A 23965-nucleotide genomic window follows, 5' to 3' on the forward strand; every position below is an offset into this window, starting at 1 on the left:
TGAGGACAAGCAAACGCTTAAGTTTGGGAGAGTTGATAAGTAGGGATTTTAACCTATGATTTGCTCTCTTTTACTTGCGTTTTAGGTCAAAAATGTGTAAAGGTATTCTCGAAAACTAATGTAATATGCTTGCTATCAGGAATTGATCAAAATGAGCCAGATGAGGCATAATCAACTCATAGAGAAGTCAAAACTGGAACAAAAACCAAGACTGGGCCAAGAGACTTGAAAAGCGGATCACACAAATATTATGTGGCCGCGGAAGCCACAACAAGGCCGCGATCACAAATACGCGGTCCCAGAAAGGGAGATTCAGAGAGTGCATTTTCAGGCCAAATGTTAAGCGAGGTCCGTGCTAGAAATGTGAGGTCGCGAAAGTCTCACCACCGCCGCAATTGGAATTATGCGAACCGCGGTTGCTGAGGTTCAGAGAGTTCACAATTCAAGCTAAAATAAGAAGTGTAGTCTGCATTAGAATTACGCGGCCGCGGCAGTCTCCTACGCGACCGCGATGCAAATTACACGCTGACGAAAGCATGCTCAACCCAAATCCAGAAGTTAAAAATGCGGACTGCAATCAGAATTACATGGCTGCGAAAGTAAGAGTGCGGCCACGATCAGAATTACGCGGCCGCAAACCTCTGCAGGGGTTTTTTTTCCGGAAAATTTTAGCTTAGTATAAATAGATCTTTTTGTCATTTTTAGGTGAAGTTATGTTTTAGCTGAGTACATGAGACAGTTGACTTTACTGCTTTTGGAAATTTTGTACTAGATTCATCTTTTAACATTAGATTTTTATCTTTTAATCTAGTAATATGAATTTCATCTTCTTTTTATCTTTGATTTCTGTTATTTCCATGAGTAGCTAAACCTATCGAGTTGTGACCCAACTCTAATGTGGGTATTTGATAGGTACTGAATTTTAGGGGTTGGATGTGTATGGGTAAGTGATATTTAGCCTAGTTCTTGCTAGAACTATGGAATTAGTTGTTGTAAATACTGATTCATGCTTTTATGACTTAGTCTCTACTTGAGAAAGAGGGACTAAGTTTAGGAAAGCTAGGCTAACAAGGAATTTGGGTGAACTCAAGAAATTGATAGCCCCAATTAAAGGGTTAAACCTAGAGATAGTAATACTTTACTTGAGCTAAAATCACTTGAATTGCATGAATACCCATTTGAGCTTGAGAAAGCCAAATTTGGCAAAATTACTCAAACTACCAAGAGGTATGGAGTGAGTACCCGGGTGTAATTGTTATATTACGACCCTAATTAATCACATGATTGCCCTAGATTCTTACTACCTGTTAGATATCCACCTTGGTGGAAGTCACTACCTTAGTCCCTTTAAACCCTTGAAAATCAACAACAAAAATATTGTACTTAGTTTCAAATATTGCATGCAATAGGATAGAAGTAGAAGTAGAAATCAAACCAAACATTTTGTGGAAGTGTAATCAAGAGTAAAACCCGCATTTAGACTTGGATATCAACCTAATTACAATTATTAGCTCCTGTGTAGTTGATCCTGATCTAGTTGGTTAAAAACTGCATCGACCATCCTCTCTACTCAATAGTAGTGCAGGCTTGGACTCGATCATTTACCCAAGCTCAGGAAGACCTTCGTGTCTCTTCCAGCAAGATGAAGTTCCTTGAGTCTACACTGGAATCTTTGAAGGTTTCCTATGATGCTGCTGAGGCTGAAAAAGAAAATCTAAGGGCTGAAGTTGAACAACTAGAAAGGGACTACGAGGCTCTCAAGGATAAACTGACTCTTGATATGAGTTGGGCTTACCTCTGCACTCGCCTTGAATCTTTGACTGAAGCTTGCCATGAAGGCTTTGATTTCGAGGCTGAACTTGCCAAGGCTTAAGAAGTTATTGAAATTACTTAGCAAAGTCAAAGTTTCTCCACACTTGAGGATGAAATCTCTAATGGTGATTTAAGCAAAGAAGATGCGGAGGCAGATCCTTAGCCTTCAACTACAATTCCCCCAACTGATGCTCCTTAGCCTTCTTTTATTGATGTTTTTATGTCTTTGTTTGCCTTTAGAAGACTTTTGACAATATTAATATCAATTTCTAGCATGTTTTATATATGCTTTATTTTTGTTCTTTAGTTTTCGAGCCTTTTATTGCATTATCTTAGTAGAATAAATGTTTTAACATGTCGTGACTAAATATACACAGTCTTGATTATAAAAGAGGGCCCTTTTATTCAATCAACACTAATGAAGAAGACATCTCGTCTTCATGTTGGTATAAAAATATAAATAATCTGAGAAGTTTTATTTGAACTTTAAAGAAAAATACTCATATATATTATTTTTACAATTGCTTTCTTGTGGCATAATTATAAGTAAAATTTTGAAATATTCATCCCATATCTATTTTTGTAGGCTCAATTTAATAGCTTTTGGGAGTTTAGTTGAATCTTCAATTCTACACTTCCTATTCGATCTTCGAGCTTGAAATTTTTCTTCTTCAAAGTTTCTTTGATAATTTTCTTCAAATTCTTGAGATTGCTTCAAATTCTTGAGAATTTCTTGAGAATTTGATTGAAATATGCTTCCTTCATATGTATAGTCCCCCAATGCTTGAGTTTGAAATGTGAAAACTTGAAGACTGGATCAACTTCTCTCCTTGGTCCTTTTCCTAAAAAGGAAATATGCACGAGACTCGTGAGTGATTTTATAGAGGAAGAATGCTTAACCTTTTCTATCAGAATTATTGTAACCTTGACGGGGAATAATTAGATATTTCACGTATTTATGGGTATAATATCATCATATGATTTTATTTAGATTTTTGCCTGTCATCTAAAAAGGTCAGTAAAATTTAAATAAAAAAATAAATAATAAAATTTGAGATACATGATCGTAGGTACTTGCTCTAAAATAATACTTCTTCAAGTGTACTGCATTCTATTTGGAAGGTAATACTTTTTTGTCCATGGTTTCCAACTCGTATGCTCCTTTTCCAGCATTGCTTCGAACTCGATATGGTCCTTCCCAACTTGGACCTAATGTTTCTGCATTTATTACCAGTGCTGACTGAAACACCTTCCTAAGGACGAAGTCCCCAATCTTGAAATGTCGAAGATTTACTTTTCTATTGTAATATCATTTTATTCTGTGTTTTTGAGCTGCCATTCGTATTGAAGCTGACTATTTTCATTCTTCTGCCAAATCCAAATTTGTATGAAGTTCCTCATCATTGGATAATTCATTTGTATGTTCAAACCTTAGGCTCGACTCTCCTATCTCTACTGGAATTAGTGCTTAGTACTATAGACAAGAAGGAATAAAGTTTCTCCCATACTTATTTTAGATATTGTTCTCTAGGCCCATGGTAGCAGTTCAGGCCACCTGCCTTTTGTTGCTTCTAAACGTTTACTTATACTGTTGAAAATTATTTTATTTGTAAACTCTGCTTGCTCATTAGCTATGGGAAGGTATGGTGTTGACGTTGTTCTCTTGATTTTCCAACCGTTGAGAAATTCAGTGACCTTTGTTCTCACGAATTATGGTCAATCATCACATACAATCTCCTTTGGAACCCCAAATCTATATATTATATTCCTCCAAATGATGTCTATAATTTTTTTTCTCGTACCTATTTGAAGGCACCTGCTTCCACCTAATTAGAGAAATAATTAGTTAAAATTAATAAAAATTGTACCTTTTCTAGTACTTGTGGTACTTACCTACAGTATTCATTCTCCACTTTATAAATGGCCATGGTGCGATAACCGGATGGAGCAACTCCACTAGTTGATGCATATTATTTGCATACTATTGACATTTATCGCACCTTCTTATGAATTTTTTCGTTTCATCTTCTATTTTTGGCCAATAATATCATGCTCTTATCAGCATTTTTATGAATGACCTTCCACCAGTGTGATTTTCACAGTGGCTTTCATGTACTTCTTGCATCACATCTTTAGTTTGTGAAGGCCTAAGGATTCTAGCTAAAGGTCCATCGAATATTTTTTGATATCAATTTCCCTCTATCAAACAATATCAAGCTGATTGCGCCTCCATATTGTAAGTAATTCACAAATTCATTACTCCAATCCCAAGTTAAATTAGTAAAATTTACCTCGTTTTTGGTTTGATTGAGTATTAAATGAAATAAATGCACTAGTATTGCATTTTCAGAATTTGTCACATCAGCTACTGATCTCAGGTTTGCTAAGGTATCTGCTTCTGCATTCTCTTCTCTTGGAATTTGAATGTCTTTCCACATTTGAAATTGATGCAACAAGTTTCATACCTTCTCTAGTCATTGCTGCATTCGTTTCTCTCTTGCCACGTAGTTCCCTTGTATCTAGTTAACTGCAAGTTAAGAATCGCTTTTGATTTCAATTTGGTCCATTCCTATATCTTTTGCAAGATCCAAACCTGCAACCACTACCTCATACGCGGATTCATCATTAGTAATGGGATAAGTTTTTATCTCTTGTGTAATAATCTCTCCCGAAGGTGATATTAAGACAATACCCAAATCTGCTTCCTTTACATTGAAGATCCATCACTGTATAGCATCCATGTCCCTAGATTAGATCTGGTAGACACCCATACCTCATTTCAGCTTCATGAAGTAGACTTGAACTAAAATTTGCTATGAAATCTGCTAGTACCTATGACTTTATGATAGTTCGTGGCTAATAAATAATATCATATTCACTAAGCTCTATAGCCCATTTAGTTATCTCCCTGGTAATTCATGTTTATATAAAATATTCTGCAGTTGGAAAGTAGTTACGACATATATAGGATGACATTGAAAATAACATCGTAATTTTTTTTTATGCCATTATTAATGTCAACGGTAGTTTTTCTAGATGAGGATTTCGTGTCTCAGCTTCTAGTAACAACTTACTAACATAATAGACAGGAGATTGCATACCTTTGTCTATTCGTATCAATACTGCTACTAATACAACTACTGATACAACTAAGCAAATGAGTAATCTATCTCTATATCTTGGCTTTGATAACAAAGACAGCTTTGATAGATACACTTTGAAATCTTTTAGAGCTTGTTGGCAGTTGTTGATACCTAATTTTGTCCTCATATTTTTTCAAATAGTATATATACTTTCAAAACATCATTTTGCATCATTATTTAATTTACAAGATTTTTACAAGCATTTTTTATAATTTTTCATAATTTAAAGCTTTAAAATTGATTTTCTTGCATTTAGATTGTTCAAATATTTATTAAATACCCTTTAAATTATTTTATGGTGACTCAATCAGCCAAATTTATTATTTTTCATCCATATATATGTTCATAATATTTTACTTTGTTTTATATAATTATATTTGTATTTTTAAGCTATTTACATAATTTTGCAATAATAGCCTATACACTATACATAATTACATTATTTGGTCTAATGTAGCATTTTATATTTTTATAATGTTAAGTTATTATTTTTAATTATTTTATTATACAAGTAATATTTTATTATCTATTAATTATTTTTATAAATGATTTTTTAAACAATTTTCATGTATTTAATTTATAGCCTAATACAAGGCCAATTCCGGACCAATTCAATGGCCAGAGCACCCATACCTTAGCTTAATAACCACCAAATCCAAATCCAAACAACCTCTTAACCCAGTTGGTACCCGTTACAAATGACCCGCCCCATTTATCCTTTAATCTCGACTGTTGATCTTTCAAGATCAACGGTCTACAGTCATCCCACCCTTTTAATTACCCTAGACCTGAAACCCTTACCCATTCCCCTTTAACCCACCGCCCTTAAATGCTCTCAATCTCCCCTTCTCTTTTCTAAAGAACCCTAGTCGCATCCCCTTAATTACTTCTTCCAATCCCACTGATAATGGGATTCGACCACTATTTGCTTACCATATCCGGATCCTTTTGGTACTGGTTATGCGGTTTTGGTATTACTTAGGTATTTGCCTAATATTGGCAAATACCACCTTTATATCGGACGAGAATCAATTAAATTTTGAAGATTTGGATGATATCCCGTCCATATACGCAAAGTGAAAATCGATTCTTCGTACTAGTTGGCCTATTTTGAGTTTAAAACCCTAACTATGGTTTGGAGTTTGATACTTTTCATTTCCTATTACTCTACTGACTTGCATGCGAGATTTTACCTTTTTCGTCCATGTTTATTTGATTTCTTTCCTTATCTATGTTTAATTAGTTATTTTCCTTGTTTGTTCATTCAATTTCAACACTATATAATTCCCTCCCCTATTCCCCTTACGGACAGAAGTTTAATCACTAGATTCACTAAAATAAAACTGAAGTTGTTACTCTATTAGTCTCTCATTCTCTTGTTCTTGACCGGCAAAAAGGCAAGGACACCAAAATTTGATTTTTCAACCTTTCTTGGTGCGAGCACTGCCCGAGTTCATTTGAAGCCCTTGGAAACTCTGACGCACTAAGATTCTAGGTTCTTGCTCTTTGTTGATATTCGAAGTACCGTGGAATTTATTCTTTCTTGTTGTCTTCTTAATTGGTAAGTCACTTGACTTTCACAATTTCGTTCTTACTGTATTCATGATTTGTTGTTCATACTTCTGAATTCGCGATTTAATGTGTTTCTTGGCTATCTCTGTGTGTAACTTTGCTAGCATTGAACTCGCCTTGTGATCTGAACCTCATTAGCATTTGATTTTTACCTAAAATTTTCAGTTTTGAGATGTGTTATTTGAATATGCTTCACCTAAATAATTTAGACCCTTAAGTTCATTTAGCCTATTTTGTTGGTACCTGAATATCTACATTTACTATTTGACATGAGCTTGCTTACCTACTCTATTCTGAATTCCTATAATGACTAGCTCGCATTTGTAATGTGTTCTAACCTGTGTTAAAACCTTCATTATTAACTATGACTTGCTCCCCTGCTATTGTGTCCCTCAACATGTCTTTGTTTTGCTTGATTCTATATCCTTAGTAATTGCTTGAGACCTTTAGAGTGGCTATCTTAATCTGTGTTTCCTTACAATGTTTGAGATATTTGTCCTAGTGATAAATTGGCATGTCTTCTTTCTGGTATTGTGATGGATATTCAACATGATTTGGACCCTTAGGCTTTAAACCCTTTAAGTTAATGCTTTACGCAGAATTGTTTGGTATTATGCACCTTTGTATGTTAATCTTGTAATCTCAGAAAACTTGTTTCCCCTCTAACTCTCTCAGTGTGTTTTCTGTCAATGTGTTAAATGTGGAACCTGTAATAGCAACCTGTCTCTAAATCTTGTTGACCCTCTTAACTAGCATGTGTTGTGTTTTAGGCAACTTTCCTTTGTCTGCTTTCTAAAATACAAGTGCATCTCTTCAAATTCTATCCTTTAATCATTGTTCTCTCACCCTCATTTGTTTTCTACACTATTCTGAACCTATCACTCTTGGACGAATGAAAGCCAAGGCCACCAAGACTCTCACTATTGACCTCCCTAGTGTGAGCACTGCTTGGGGTCCATTTGAGACCCTTGTGAACTCTGACACACTAGTATTTGGAGTTCTTTGGCCACTCTCTTTACTACCTAGACTCGAGCTATCTTTGACACTTAGTTCTTTCCTCATTCTATCTAGTGAATCTGCAAATTGGATTGTTTATAGTGGTTTCTGTGTAATTCAATGTTTTGGTCATATGGCCAATCTGTGGCTGTTTGGTTTGGCTTGAGTTCCTCTATAATTTTTGGGTTGTACTGATGAATATAGTCCCCTGTGGGATCTGGGTATGCTATATGCGAAGAAAGAGTTTGTTGAAGGCCCAGGCAATATTGGGTATCTCCTTTTGGGCCTGCTATAGGCCTATTGTTATAGCTTGTATAATATTTTTGTAATTACATTTGTCATTGGGTTTGTGATAACTTTGTAATAAATAATTGGGGTGTTAGTAAAATTGGGAGAGACAGGCATACTCTAATCTTTGCATGAAAGGGTAGAAAGCATGCTGATAGGATTCGTATGATTTATTTATTTATTTTATCCAATCTGCCATATATGTTATTCAATTCCCATGTACACTGGTAGAAATCATGTCATTAGGAGAATCACACACTAACACAACTTGTCTAGCATAAGTACTTTATTTATTCCTATGTCTACTGCCATGTATTACTAGACAGCATGCCTATAGGAAACAAATGCCAATAGCCATTTTTTCAATTTGCATATTTGCAGCATATTCATTAGATGCCATTGCTATAGGATTATACTAGCTTATGCTCTACTGATCTTCATTAGATATCATGCCTATAAGACTTTAATTGGTTAATTTGCTATTGTATCATACTGCTCACCTAGAAAACAAGCCTATAGTGGCTATGTATAAAAAGTCAGTTTCAATCATCAGAAATCCTAGCTATAGAGTATTACCACTCGCTTTTAAGTGTTAATGCTGAACTTTTAAACACTGTTTCATTGCTTAACCATGCCACTATTAGAAAGAATGCCCATAGAATCAAACACGAGTAATTCTGAGTATCTCCAATGGTTCTCATTGCCCCCTACTGCAAAAATCACTTAGAGGGCATGTCTATAGGTTTAATAACTTATAACCTGTAATCTCAATAATCTGCATACAATACCAAATACTCCTAAACTGTATAGTTGTTTGGAGATCATGTCTATAAGTTTAAAGTGGTGCCTTGCATTTGAAACTGCCTGCACGTTTGAATCCAAGGTCACATAGAAACCATGTCTATAGGGCTTAATGGCTTTAATTTGCCTCAATTCTGAAACTGTCTAACGCCTAATGTGAGAATCTGTTTTGTGTGCATTTGTTGTCTAAGTGCGGAGGCTAACTTGAGTCCTTAACTGCACTTTACATAAAGTCCAACTTCTTTTGTATGTCACCTAGTTTTATTATTCTGAGCAGCTTAAGTAAAGTCTAGAACCACCCTGAATAGAGGTCTAATGCCTCTTGGAACATAGGCCTGGACGGGTAGTGCACACATAGGGTACGATTTGGAATTGAATTAGAGTGCTTTTAGGTAAACAATTTTAACATAGTAATCGGGTAGCAGGGGATGATAGTCTGTGCCCGCTGAATAATATGAGTAATTCCCTACTTTAAGAGAGTTGCGAAGCTTTATTTATATTGCACGGGGTGATCCTTTAGGCTAAAAAACTTAGGACCCCCCCCTCTTTCTTTACACATTTAGTCATCTAATATAGACTGTTATAGCTATATCCTTGTGACCCTTAAGATTTTTATCAATTCTCGTTGTGTTATAATAAAAACTCTTTTACCCTTTTTGTTTATCTGATCTTCTTGCCTAATTATAATCCACATAGTCTTAAGTTCGGCTGGGACCCACAGTTATGGACCTCGAAGAGTGCCTAACATCTTCTCTTTGAGGTAGTTTGATCCCTAATGCGCCATTAAAACCGTTAGGTGACGACTCTTCTTCTTTTAACACTCTATTTCCCATCCAAAAGAGTTGTCGCAATGTTGAAACCCGCTTTCGCGAGAAAACGAGGTACGACAGCATGTCGTCTCTGCTGGTGATACACTTAGGCTCTTACCATAATGAACTTGGCTTATGTGGATTTTTTTTTTTGTAATAAAATGCGCATCCCTTCCCTTTTACATTTATTTGTTTAAATTTGTTATAACATGCACATTCGTTCCCCATTCACCATATTTGCTATGACTGCTCTTCATTTTGTGTAAAAACTACTATACCATGACTCTCCCATCCCTACTCTCTTACTTGCTTTATTACATTCTTGCATTCTTTCTTTTTATGTTTTCATGTTTTGTCTTACTACTGTATTTACTACTTTCACATATTTATCATGCAAATACTTGGCAATGTGTTATTTTCTCTACATAAAGCATGCTCCACATCATACTCCACTCTTGTCAATTATCAACATAACAGTGCTTGTAAGTGTCTGCGCTTTTCCAAAATTACCTTTTTAAACCGGAATTGCTTATTTGCGGTAGACTAGTCGATCAGCGGTGCAGTCGATAGTCCCGTGCCTTTCCCTCTCAAATTGTCCACTTGAGAGTACCAGTCTAGGACATATTAGAAACCTTACCCCAATATCAAATGTACATACATCATGTTAAACCTAGTAAGGGTTAGAAAGTTGTTAGCATAATAGCCTGCTAAGATAAGCCTTGTCCAAAGTCTGATGGGATTTCCACAATCTCAATGGACACTACCATGTTGTATGCATTGATTGGAGAAAATATGCCAATATGTTGATCATTATTGTGTAAATGGTCGAATTTGGAGGGGGAAGAGCTAACCTTATTTGTTTGCAGAAAATGAAGCACGAAGTCTCAAGGTTCGGCTTGGTCAAAAATATCCCACCTCTGCTACTTGACTGGTGGAAAAATCTCGCACCTAGCGACAAGAATCATGTGAGAAGGGTCCTTAGTGACTTGCCATCTTTGCTCGATATTCGACCGAATAGGGCATTAATTGAGGCCGCTACCATGTTCTAGGATGAGAAAAGGGTCGTCTTCCACTTTGGTGTCATAGAAATGACTCCTCTCCTAGAAGAATTAGGAGGCTTCCCTAAGCTGCCATGGAATAGTCCAGGGTTATTAGTGCCAGAGAATTGCACCCCTCGTGGTTTTATAAAAGTGCTAGGTTTCAAGAAAAAATTATTAGTTACTTTGTTTGAAGAAGTCATACATCCCATTTAAATTCCTTTATGAGCGTAATGGGCACAGTAAGCCATATCGTCTTCATCATGAGGAACTTGCCATTACTTCTTTGGGTTGGACGCGCCATCAAGTTTATGTATTCATTGTCTACTTTGCGGGGTTGTTCATATTTCCAATGAAAGGGGGAAGGATCCATACTCGTCTAGCCATGGTCTCTAGGCTTTGATGGAAGGCATCGAGGGACAAACCTATACCATCATCTCCATGATCTTAGCTGAAATGTATAGCGCTCTAGATCGGTGCAAACAAGGATTCGGGCACTTTGAAGGTTGTAATTTGTTACTGCAAGTCTGGTTATTAGAACATTTTCAGAGGGGAGAATATCGCCAAGAGCTTCTATGACGACCGCTGAATGACTACATAGCATACCATCACCCAAAGAAAATGACATTTATCCTAGACAGGTTTGCACAACCTGGAAATACTATGAGTTGGGTACGTTTCTTTAGCAATTTGACGACAAGAAGGTACATTGGACATTTGAATGGTTTCCTAGCAGTAAGTACATTATCAGGTCAAGAGAGACTACTCATCCGGTACTGATCGGGTTGAGGGGTATCTATCCTTATGCTCCTATGAGGGTAATGAGACAAGCCGGGAGAAAATAGGTTATACCTCGGGTTTCCAACATGGTCTAGTACAAAGCATATTTTAATGGGGACATCATTCCATTGAAGTTCGAGGCACATCATATGTGGAACCAGAAGGTCATTGTGGAAAATGATACTATTGAGCCAGACAGGTATCATGCAGGTCATGTATACTTCCACCCATCATGGTTGGTGGACGACATAGTAGGAGACATCAAGCCAGGAATTAATATGAAGAATGGGATCATAAATGACGCCTCTGAAGCACATGTCAAGTAGAGGAGGTTATGCAAAAGGGTCTTCAAGTCTGAAGCTAGGCATATGGAACAACACAAAGTGGATATGGAAGTAATCAACGAATGGAGGGAAATTGCCACTCAATCAACATAGAAATTGGAATATTTGGAACACGGGTTGATGGAGCTTGAGGGAAAGATGAGGAAGAGGCTTTCAGATTGTCAAAACACGGATGGCAGTGAAAGAGGGCATCTAGCAAAGGGTTGCCTATTGTTGGATATGCACGACCTAGGTAATCTGATTGATGGAGTCTAGAGAGACAAGCACGGGGAAGGTCCTTCTGGGACCAAGAAGATTAGGAAATGATGTTCTTTACTGATTTTTAGCTTAGTTTTAGATTTCGATTGTAATAAGGCAAATGTCATTAGTAACTTTCTTATTATTGTCGATTTAGTAAGGATTTGATTCATTTTTTCATTATTGGAATGATACAATTATTGGCATCAATTTTCTCCAACTCTATGTGTCGCTTAGGCCTACCTCGGGCACAATGAGGTCCCCCAAATTAGGACGTGAATTATTACGTGATTTTGCAAAACATATTTAATATTGCAAGCATTCTTTCAATATCAATTACTGACTTGGTTACCTTTTTGTTTTTTTTATATTTTGATTATTCCCATTCCCCAAGGTTGGTTCGTGCATACTTGCATCATCCTAATATCACACTAAATCCAGAGGTACTCCACCTCCTCCTCCACCAAGTGATCCTAAAGGCAGAAGCAAAGGGAAAGGAAAAATGGACAATTTAAGCAATTTTAGAAAAGACAACGCTACTATGGCAGAAAACGTTGAAACTTCAGATGGTCGAAGTACTCTGGCACAGAACGAATTGGTCTTACGCCTGGAATAGAAAATCCTGGAAAACTTGGCAAACATTTCCTTCACCATAAACGTCCCTGTTATGAACCAATAAAATCCAAATGCCCAAAACCCGGCACCATCCCAAAACACACAGAACCAAAAATCCATCGTTGAATCCTCCCGCACCACATCAATACACCACACCTCCTCAGAACCATAACCCTTCACCGGTACCTACTCCTCAACAAGACCATCATCATCCAACTCAATACCCACAAACCACCACTTATCACACTTTCCAGAATGTACCACAGCCTACTCCTGATCCCCAAAACTCAACCAATGACCACCCTTATGCCCAGATTCCCGTAGTTCATCAAAGCAATCTCATATATGTGGAAACTGTAACCCACGCCCCACAACAAACCCTATATGTATCGGAATCAACCGAAAAGGACCTACTCATCAAGAAAATGGTGGAAGAACTCAAGAAGCTTAGTGGCAGAGTTAAGATTGTCGAAGGTGGTAAGGGAATTGAAGGTTTGAATTATGAGGACTTGTGCATTCAACCAGATGTGGAACTACCAGCGTCTTACAAACCTTCCAAGTTCGAAATATTCGATAGAACTAGTGATCTGAAGGTATATTTAAGGACATATTGTGACAAACTTGTAGGAGTGGGAAAATATGAATGAATTCATATGAAGTTGTTCATGAGAAGCCTCAAAGGAGATGCTTTGTCTTGGTATATCAGTTAGAACCCGAAAAACGTGGGTTAATTGGGTGAGCATGGCGTTAGATTTCATGGACAAAATCAGGTTCAACACAGAAAATGCACCGGATGTTTTCTACATTCAAAATCTCTTGAATAAGCTAATAGAAGCTTTCCGCGAGTATGCTACTCGATGGAAATCTAAAGCTGCAAAGGTAAGGCCAGCTCTTGAAGAAGAACAAATGAATAACTTCTTCGTTAGAGCTCAAGACCCCCAGTACTATGAAAGGCTGATGGTTATTAAAAACCATAAATTCTATGACACCATCAAGCTGGGAGAAAGAATAGAAGAAGGAATTAAGAGTGGAATGGTGACAAATTTGAAGCACTGCAGGCCACAAATAAAGCCTTACAATCAGGAGGTATCTCGAAGAAGAACGAGGTAGGTGTTGTGATGGTAGCCCAAGATCCAAAGTCTCATCTCACATACCAAACACCTCCACCCACATACTAACCCTCACCCCCCAGATACCAATAACCTGCTACCACTTACCACGCCTATAACACCCAACCCGCATATTATTACTCACCACCACCTGCCGGCCAAAATTACTGAAAACCAAGACCAAAATTCTACCACAGACCACTCAGACAATACACTCCAATTGCTGAACCCATAGACCAGCTATATGAGAGATTGAAGGTTGCTGGCTATGTCACTCCCATTCCTGCTGTTGATATGGAAAATTCTTCTCAGTGGATTAATCCAAATAAGATATGTGCCTATCACGCAGGCATGAAGGGTCATACCATTGATGAGTGTCGCACATTGAAAGATAAGATCCAGACATTAATCGATGCTAAGGACACAAAGCAAATGAGGCTACACTCAATATTCGTAACAATCCTCTCCAGGACCACAGAGGTGATGGAGTGAATGTGATAGAGACTAATGAAGAATGGGATGCAGAGGGGTAAATTAGACTCATTCGAGAGGGGGATGATCCTAAAACATCTCCAATCACCCTTATGCAAGCACCACTTGAACTCGAGGTAACCACACCCTTCACTGTGATGGTATCACCCATGCCATTGTACAAGTCTGATATTATAGCATGGGATTATGTTGCAGAAGCAAGGAGGAAAGGAAAAGAAAAAATGGAAGATACAGGTGCCGCACAAGGCATGACTACAAATGGCAGGGTTTATACACTAGAGCTCTTAGGAGGAACAAGAAAAGAAGCTGCATCTAAGCCGCCTGTTATTGAGACTGGCCCTGATGACCTTTAGTGAAAACAAGCGAGAGAGTACTCTGTAGTTGACCATTTGAACAAAACTCCCGCTCAGATATCTATCTTGTCACTGCTGCAAAACTTTGAGAAACACAGGAATGCCTTGATAAAAATGTTGAATAAAGCTATGTACCCACCAACACCACTAGTGGGGAAATGGCCAACATGGTCGGGCAAGTATTGGAAAGCCACAAAATCTCTTTTCATGAACACAAACTGCCACAGGAAGGACTAAGTCACAACAGGGCACTACATATCACAGTACAATTTGAGCATAAGTTCATCGCCAGGGTCCTGATAGATGGGGGTTCAAGTCTCAATATATGTTCACTGACTACTCTGAAGAGGTTGGGTAAAGGCCTGCACGATATACGAGCAGGAAGTATGAATATGAAGGCGTTTGATGGATCTCAAAGAGCCACAATTGGAGAAATCAACCTCAGCCTACGAATGGGCACAACCTGGTTTGATTTTGAGTTTCAAGTGTTGGATATATCTGCTACATATAATCTATTGTTGGGACGACCCTGGATACATGCCGCTAGGGCAGTGACCTCTAATCTGTATCAGGCTGTGAAGTTTGAATGGAACCATCAGGAGGTGATCATCCATAGGGATGGGATTAATCCCAATTATACCAATCAGACTGTTCCAGTCATCGAGAATAGGAAGAAGTTAGGTGGAGAAACATATCACCGCATTGAGCGCGTCAACGCAATTGAAAAGGACAAATGGTGGAGTAACAGGATGGAAAGCATACTACTATGGACGGTATATGAACCTAGCAAAGGTCTCGGTAAGAATCTCGAAGGGATCACCAAACTAGTACAACTGAAGCGTCACGGTACAAAGTTTGGGCTTGGATATAAATATACTTGGCACGATTACCAGAATTGGTCGCCACTATGACGTGGTCCTTATTATCCGCTGGAACAACAGGTATCACATTTACACCAGACATTTCATCAAGCTGACATGATGTGGGGTCTGAGGAAGACGAAGCCTTAGCTGGAAGACATTACCATTCAGACCGCTAAAAAGGGAGTTGTTCTCAAGAACTAGATTGTTGCACTATCCAGGGCCCGTCGAGTTCCTAGGTAGCTTGGCAATTAGCATCAATTATTTTTAAAGCAATTTTTGAGCATCTAAGACATTTTTAGTATTTTGTTTTGAAATAATTGCTCGAGTCATCGAGCCGTACTTATTGGCATTTTCAAGATTTTATTAATGCATTGCTATTTGTAGTATTTATTATTATTCTTTACATTTTCTCTCTATAGCAGTATTATTACCTATCCCGATGAACTTACAACTGTGACATGTAATGAGACAACGGAACATAAGGATAGTGATTAAGAGGATTTGGAAGATGATATAATACCTGAGGAAATTGTCAGAGAAGCGGAAAACTTTGAAAACAAGCCTAAGTCTAATTTAGACAATATTGAGGCAGTTAACTTGGGGGGATTCCGAAACAGTCAAGGAAACATACGTAAGCATTCACCTATTACCATTAGAGAAGGAGAAATACACTAGATTTCTAATCGACTATGAAGATGTTTTCGCATGGTGTTACGACGATATGACTGGTTTGAGCACATCCATAGTGGATCACAAGCTACCAACTAATCCCACGTGTCCACCGGTAAAGCAGAAGCTCAGAAAGTTTAAGTCGGACATGAGTTTGAAGATAAAAGAGGAATTCACCAAGAAAATCAAAGCCAAGGTTCTTAGAGTGATTGAATATATGACTTGGTTGGCCAACATCGTGCCAGTTCCGAAGAAAGATGGGAAAATCAGAATGTGTGTTGATTACCGAGATTTAAATAGGGCGAGTCCTAAAGATGATTTTCCGCTGCCCAATATACACATACTGATCAACAACTGTGCCAAACATGAGCTCCAGTCTTTTGTGGATTGCTTCGCGGGGTATCATCAGATCTTGATGGATGAAGAGGATGCCGAAAAGATAGCCTTTATCACACCATGGGGGATGTACTACTATAAAATGATGTCATTTGATTTTAAGAATACCGGAGCCACTTACATGAGAGCCATGACAACCATTTTCCATGACATGATACACACGAAAATAGAGGTGTACGTGGATGATGGCATCATCAAATCCAGAAGAAGCATAGATCATATAGCAGACTTGAGGAAATTCTTTGATCGGCTTCGAAGGTACAATTTGAAACTGAATCCTGCAAAGTGTGCCTTCGAAATCTCTACCAAAAAATTGCTAGGATTCATCGTCAGTCGCCGAGGGATTGAATTAGACCCCTCAAAGATAAAAGCTATCCAGGACTTACCGCCTTTGAAGAATAAGTAAGATGTAAAGAGATTTTTAGGGCGTCTCAACTACATCAGTCATTTCATAGAACAATACCATGATCTGTGAGCCGATCTTCAAAATGCTAAAGAAAGATGTTGCAACAAGCTGGACTGAAGAATGCCAGAAAGCCTTCGATAAAATCAAAGAGTATTTATCTAAACCACCTGTTCTGGTCCCACTAGAACTAGGAAGAACTTTGCTAATTTATTTGTCCGTACTAGATGGGGCTCTTGGTTATGTTCTAGGACAACATGATGTGACTGGAAGAAAGGAGCAAGCAATATATTGTCTGAGTAAGAAACTCACACCTTACGAAGCCCGGTACTTTTTGCTGGAGCGCACCTGCTACGCTTTGACATGGATAACTCAAAATTTGAGCCTTTATTTCTGTGCATACACCACATATCTCATATCAATGATGGACCCGCTGAAATACATCTTCCAGAAACCCATGTCTACGGGAACATTAGAAAAATGGCAGATATTGCTGCATGAGTTCAACATCATCTATGTAACTCAGAAGGCGGTCAAAGGGCAAGCGTTGGCAAATCATTTAGCAGAAAATCCTATAGACGGAGAATATGAACCATTTGAAAACGTATTTTCCCGACAAGAATGTATCGTTTGTAGGAAAAGATATCACCGAAGCATATGATGGGTGGAGAATGTTCTTCAACGGAGTTGCAAAACTTCAAAGGAGTGGGTATCAGAGCTGTCTTAGTATCAGAAACCGGCCAACACTATCCAGTATCAGCAAAACTCAGGTTTCCATGTACCAATAATATGGTAGAATATGAGGCTTGCATCTTAGGACTCAGTTTGGCCATTGACATGAATGTTCAGGAGTCCATGGTGATTGGAGATTACGATCTTTTGATGCACCAAGTTTTAGGAGAATAGGCTACCAAGAACACCAAGATATTGCCATATTTGTACTATGTACAAGAGCTGATCAAGAGTTCCACAAAGATAGAGTTCAAACATGTTCCGAAGATTCAGAACGAGTTTGCAGATGCATTGGCCACTTTATCTTCCATGATACAACACCCAGACAAGAACTTTATCGATCCTATCCTAATAGGAATTCGTAAACAACTGGCTTATTGTGCTCTCGTTGAAGAAGAAAGTGATGGAAATTTGTGGTTCCATGACATCAAGGAGTACTTGGAAAAGGGAGAGTATCTGGAACACGTAACTCATAAGAAGAAACGCACACTCTGAAGGTTAGCCAACCATTTCTTTTAAAGCAGAGGAATTCTGTATATAAGGACTCCATACCTGGGATTATTACGGTGTGTCGATGCGAAGGAAACATCCAGATTGCTCGAGAAAATACATGCCAGAACCTGCGAACCGCACACGAATGCCTTTCTCTTAGCCAAGAAAATACTAAGAGCATGATTTTTCTGGATGACTATGGAAACAGACTGCATCAAGTATGTCCAGAAGTGTCACCAGATACATGCTGATATGAAACGAGTGCCACCCAATGAACTCAATGCCACAAATGCACCCTGGCCTTTCTTCGCTTGGGGCATGGATGTCATCGGTCCAATTGAAACTGCTGCTTCAGATGGGCATAGGTTCATTCTAGTAGCCATAGACTATTTCACAAAGTGGGTTGAGGCCGCATTTTACATAGCTGTAACTAAGAAGGTCGTTGCAGATTTTGTTCGGGATTGCATTATTTGTCGATTTGGTGTACCAGAGTCAGTCATCACCGACAATGCCGCCAATCTCAACAGTGATTTAATGAAGGCCATGTGTGAAACTTTCAAGATTAAGCATAAGAATTACATCGCAAACAGGCCACAAATGAACGGAGTCGTAGAAGCCGCCAACAATAACATCAAGAAGATACTAAGGAAAATGGTATATAATTACAAACAATGGCACGAGAAGCTTCCATTTGCTTTACTCGGGTATCGTACCATGGTTCGCACATCAACTGGGGCGACTCCCGACCTATTGGTTTATGGAATTGAAGCCGTTATTCCTACTGAAGTAGAAATCATTTCTCTAAGAATCATACAAGAAGTTGAGCCCAGCGACGCAGAATGGGTATAGAGTTGCTATGAACAAATGGCTCTCATTGATGGAAAAAGAATGAATGCAGTATGTTATGGTCAACTCCTCTAGAATAGAATGCCAAGAGCTTTCAACAAAAAGGTCAGACCAAGGCAATTCACATCGGGGCAGTTAGTGCTAAAGCGGATCTTCCCATATCAGGACGAAGCCAAGGGGAAGTTCTTACTCAAATGGCAAGGTCCCTACATGGTTCATCGAGTACTAACAGGAGGATCACTCATACTTGCGGAAATGACGGAGAGATTTGGCCAAAACCTATCAACTCAAACGCAGTCAAGAGATACTATGTTTAGGATTGTTTACATTTCTTCACTTGATGTAACTGAACTACGCTTGACCTGATTCCCCTTTAAGAGGGGATACATAGACAACCCTGTGGGTTCGGTTCGGTTCATCTAAATTATTTGATATCACATACTACTACATTTCAAATAACTATATTTTTTGCATACAATTTATCAAATGCATGCATATTTTTTGAAAACTTTGTTGCTATAACGGCGAGATATAGCCCAGGTAACTCAAACAGGATCTCAAGAAAAGAGTAAGGACTGAGCAAGAAGACAAAAGCACGAACAAACCTTTCCCCCCATAAAACTCACAATTTCTCTTTGGATGCAGTCACGATAAGACAACAGTATCCGCAGATACATCAATTCACTACCTTCATGATGACAAATTACCTAGCCCAAACACCTCCACCTAAGAAATACTTTACTTTCTCACTATTGTGAGCACGTGATTTTTGCCCTATGAGAACTACTCCCAAAAATTCAAAATAAAATGGTTTTGTGTTGTTTGTAATTTATTTGTATTTTGTCTGTGCATGTTTGTTTCTACTTTGATTAAGAAAAATACAAAATACATGTTGCATGCATATTTAGGATTTAATTGTGCATTTTTTAATTAATTAAACCATGTCCTATTTTTAAGAATGAAAATCACAAAAATAGGAATTTTGGTAGCTTTGTCATTTTTATTGTTTAATTGTGTGATTTTATTTTTGTTTGATCTTGTGTGTTAATTATTGTTAAGGGTTAATTAAAATCTTTTTAAAATAAGCTTGGTTTTACAATTTAATTTAGGAATTTTGGTTTTTAGGAATTAAAAGAAAGGAGTGAAAATTTGTTTTTAGAAAGGAGTGAAAATTGGACCAGATCGGAACTGGGCCGTCTTGATTTTGACCAAAACCAGGCCCAAATTTCACCCCTGTACCCGGTCCAGTCAATTTGGCAAAACGACTGCTCAAACGGCGTCGTTTCTGTCACGTTCAATCTGGACCGGTGATTTGTTTTGATCGAACGGTCCAGACCACTCCTCCCTTACCCGTTTTTGACCCAACCTGGACCGCACCGGTACTACTCCAAACGACACCGTGCCTATTAGCAAAATAATCTAGGCCATTGATCGTGCTTGATCCAACGGCCAGGATTATACCACCCCCTCCGTATATAAATCTAACCTCTCACCTCGCGCCCCCCTAAGCCATACCCCCTGTTCATAGTCTCTTTCAAAGACAAACCAAACGACCCTCGAAACCCTAGCCGCCCTGAAACCCTTTCGCCTGAAAGCCGGTGGCAACAATGCCGATGACCATGAAACTAACACCCCTAGAGCACCTAACCACCCTCTCCACGAATCCCTTATCCGTTTTGCTCGAATCAACCTGTATCTTCTCGAATATTCAATCAAAGATTTGAGCAAAACTTGAAACCCACCCCAACCAATCCAAAACTCACACCAAGGCACCCCCTGACCATCCTCGTTATGGATCTGTTAACCGTTTGCCTCGAATCAGCCTGTAGTTTCTCGAATCTTCAATCGAAGATTCGAGCAGAACCTAAATCTACCCTAACCGGTCCCAAACTCACACCAAGTCACCCCCTAACCTCCCTAGTCACCAAACCACCGTTGGTTTGGTTCGAATCAGACCGGAACCGTTCGAACCCCAAATCAAACCCCAAGAACCCTAGAAAACCAAAGGCTGGAGTTGGTCCGAATTAGAGGAATTTGGGTGTCCAATGGACCTTAGTCGAAGTGTTCTCAGTAGAGAACACTCGATTAAGGTCCGTTCGACCTCAAAAAAAAAGTTTGAGTCAAGGGTTTGGCCTGGGTTCATCTAGTTTTGTTTTGTTAAGGTACCTTTTTTCTCCTTTCTTGTTCTATTTGGTTATGGTTAATTGTGTTTAGTTAGTTATAATCCAGTCTTGTTCATTGTTCTTTCTTCTTCTCCATCAGACCTTTTATTTGGTCCAATTTTATCATTGCTTCTGTTTGTTGTCGATTGTTATATGTTATAATTTGTGTAATCGATTGAATAAGAATCGTCGATTAGTCTGGTATGCTTGAATGTTAGATTAGCATGATAATAGTCTAATTTGTGGTTCATTCTTGTCTGTTTCCCTCCTGCCTCATTTGTGTTCTAAAGTTTGTATTAAAATGAGCTCGTTGGTATATTTGAACTTAGAACTGAGCCTGTTGGTATATTCAGTTCATTGAACTGTATTTATTGGTCATTTGTTATCCTGAATCTGTCAATCCCCTTAAGGCTCTTCTGGCTGTTTTCTCTTTTGTATTCCAATCTGACTAAGGCATATGCTCGTCTAGTTGATTTCATTTCATCTGTTGCTGAGCTAAATATGATTGGTTCCCCAATATAGTTAGTTTAATATGTGCTGCCCTGAACCCTTAGTTTTCATTTTAATGCCATTTGATTTAATATCTTGAATTGCTAACTGATTTGAATTGGTTATAGCTGTTGTAGTTTGTTGGATTCAGCTTAGTTAGTTGGTAGGTTTGAATAGGTTAGAGTTGAAAGGTTCAATGCAGAGTGAAAGGGATTGGGTAGGATAGTAATTTTAGGGGCTTTTAGGAGGGTAATTTGGGAATTGAAAAGTTTAAAATGGCTAGTTTTATTGTTCTGTCCAGTAAATACTAATTAACATTAAACTAATGCACTTGTTTAGTGCTAATGGGGAATAAGACATAGTGGTAGGGGAAGGTTTAAGGGAAATGGATTAAGAAATAGATGCCCATACCTATTTGAATTTAAATAAAGGGTAGTGGGGAACAAGTGAATTAAAAAGAGAACAAAACATGTAGTAGTGGTAGAGGAATATCATGGGCAGAAAATCTGATAAGGCAGAGGGGGCAGGCCTGTTTTGGGGGTTATATATAGAGTCATTTTTAGACAGAAAGGAGGTTTTTTTTTACACAGGATAGGGGGTTGGTTTTTGGAGCAGAAAATCAGTTCTTTTTCAAGCTTTTGAGTTTGGTTTGGCTATTCTTTTAGGCAGACTTTAGAAGAAAAAGAGAGAGTTTAAGAGCTGGGGAGAGGGTAACAAGATACAAATACAACTGTTGTTTCAGGGCATTTTGAGTGAACTTTTAGTTTTCTTTTCAATTCTTGAAATACTTTGTCGAGTAGGTTGAGATAGAAAATGGATTACGCTTGATATTGTTGTGTGATTAGAGGGGTTTTGAGTTTGTCTGGGTGTTCACTGTGATTGTTGTTTCACACTTCATTCCTGTTGTGTTCAAGTGTGTTCTGGGCTGAACTGGTTGGGTTCGTGGCTATTTGAACTCCAAGTCTGTTGTTATGCCTGCTGTTTGCTACTACTGATTGCTCCTTCTTCATTATTGTAAATCCCAGTTTTGAATTAGAACTCAGTCCCTTAATCTATTTGCTTCGAGTCTGTTGGTTCGAGTTAGTGGATAGATCAGCTGACTGGTTATACTTCAGTCCCTGATTCATTCTTGGGTTTTGGCATTGTTTGAGGTGGTTCTATCAACTCTGTTTGGTTTTCATACTGTTCTGGGCTTCGAACTTGGGTTGACTTGCTGCTGTGGAGTTGTTGTTAATTGCTGGAATTGTTACTCGTTGCTGACCTCCTTCTCTTCTCTTTGTATTGCCATTTCCAGGTACACAGTCGTAACCCTGGTTATTTCTAAGCTGAAAACATAAGCATGAATATACATGAAGATTTGAAGCTTTAAATTTGATTTAGATTTTCTACTGATTTATATATTAGGATACCTCACTCACTAATATCATGTAAATGCCTACGGGATGCATAATTGGACAGTTCTTGTAGTGATTTAATTTATGAATTTTCGAATGAACTTTATATCTGCTCTTGGTCAAAAGGGGGGGGGGGTGCTGTAGTCAAGAACATTTGGTTTATTTTAGCTTGATTATTAGGTAGTGTATTTCGAATGCATGTCCGTTAGAATCTAGCCTAATAAACTATTTAATTGATACAACACTCTAATTGTAATATCAATGGTTTGAGTTTAGGATTAGGAATAGACATCTAAATTACCTCTTTCTAACTGCTGCTCTTCCAAAACCTGTAGTAATATACTTAATTAGATATAATCACTTCACATTTCCGCGTGGCAAGTTGTTGAACATGTGTAGAATAACTTAAGTAAGTTTCATTAAGTGTTTAGTTCATTTAAAATCGGAAGAGTGATGTGTTTTGTCGAAAAGAGATCGATAGCCCGTATTTAGGCGGATTGGGCCTCAACACTTGAATAAGATGGCCCAGGTCCTATTTTTAACATTACATTCGTTTGGACGTGGGCCCGGGTTGGTGAATAGCCATGCCTGTCTGCGTACTTAGGTTCTGATCTTAAACGGGTGGTGTTCATGACCAGATTATAATAGCTCTTAAACCATATAATTAACCAAGACTCCTCGTTTCATTTTAGAAACGAACTAAGTAGAACACTATAGATTACTTTAGGTTTGCCCTTTAATTAATGAAGGAGATGAGCCTCGCCAAATAAAGCACCTAGATTGCGGGCCCTCGATAATTGTATATATTAAAATACTTAGATTTCGGGATAGGCCGTTTAGCGAGTTTCACGGTCATTTCCCAAAATAACCCCGTGTTAGTCTTTTTAGGTGTGTACTTTAAATAACTTTACCTTCCTAAATCCGGGTGCACATTTAAGTGACCTAAATCCAAATCCCAACAGAATCGAAATGTGTCACTACTCACAGGTACATTGATTGTGACGTGGTTCGAGATGCATTTCCATGACGTTGCAATTCTTTTTAAATAATGAATGAGACGAGCCTCGACAAACAAAATACATAAGTTGCGGGGCCCTCTATAAGTGTTTGTAAAATTCCTTAGACTTCGGG

General features: G+C 38.2%; 1 protein-coding gene across 1 annotated transcript; it reads left to right on the forward strand.

The window, feature by feature from the left end:
- The first annotated feature begins 16804 nt into the window (after window positions 1-16804).
- LOC138871188 (uncharacterized) lies at window positions 16805-17946 on the forward strand. The gene is made up of 3 exons (XM_070149055.1): window positions 16805-17236; window positions 17356-17577; window positions 17683-17946. Exons 1-3 carry the CDS (start codon window positions 16805-16807, stop codon window positions 17944-17946), a joined length of 918 nt encoding a protein of 305 aa, XP_070005156.1.
- The last annotated feature ends 6019 nt before the right edge of the window (window positions 17947-23965 follow it).

This window comes from Nicotiana sylvestris, chromosome 6 (genome assembly GCF_000393655.2).
Source record: "Nicotiana sylvestris chromosome 6, ASM39365v2, whole genome shotgun sequence".
NCBI lineage: Eukaryota > Viridiplantae > Streptophyta > Magnoliopsida > Solanales > Solanaceae > Nicotiana > Nicotiana sylvestris.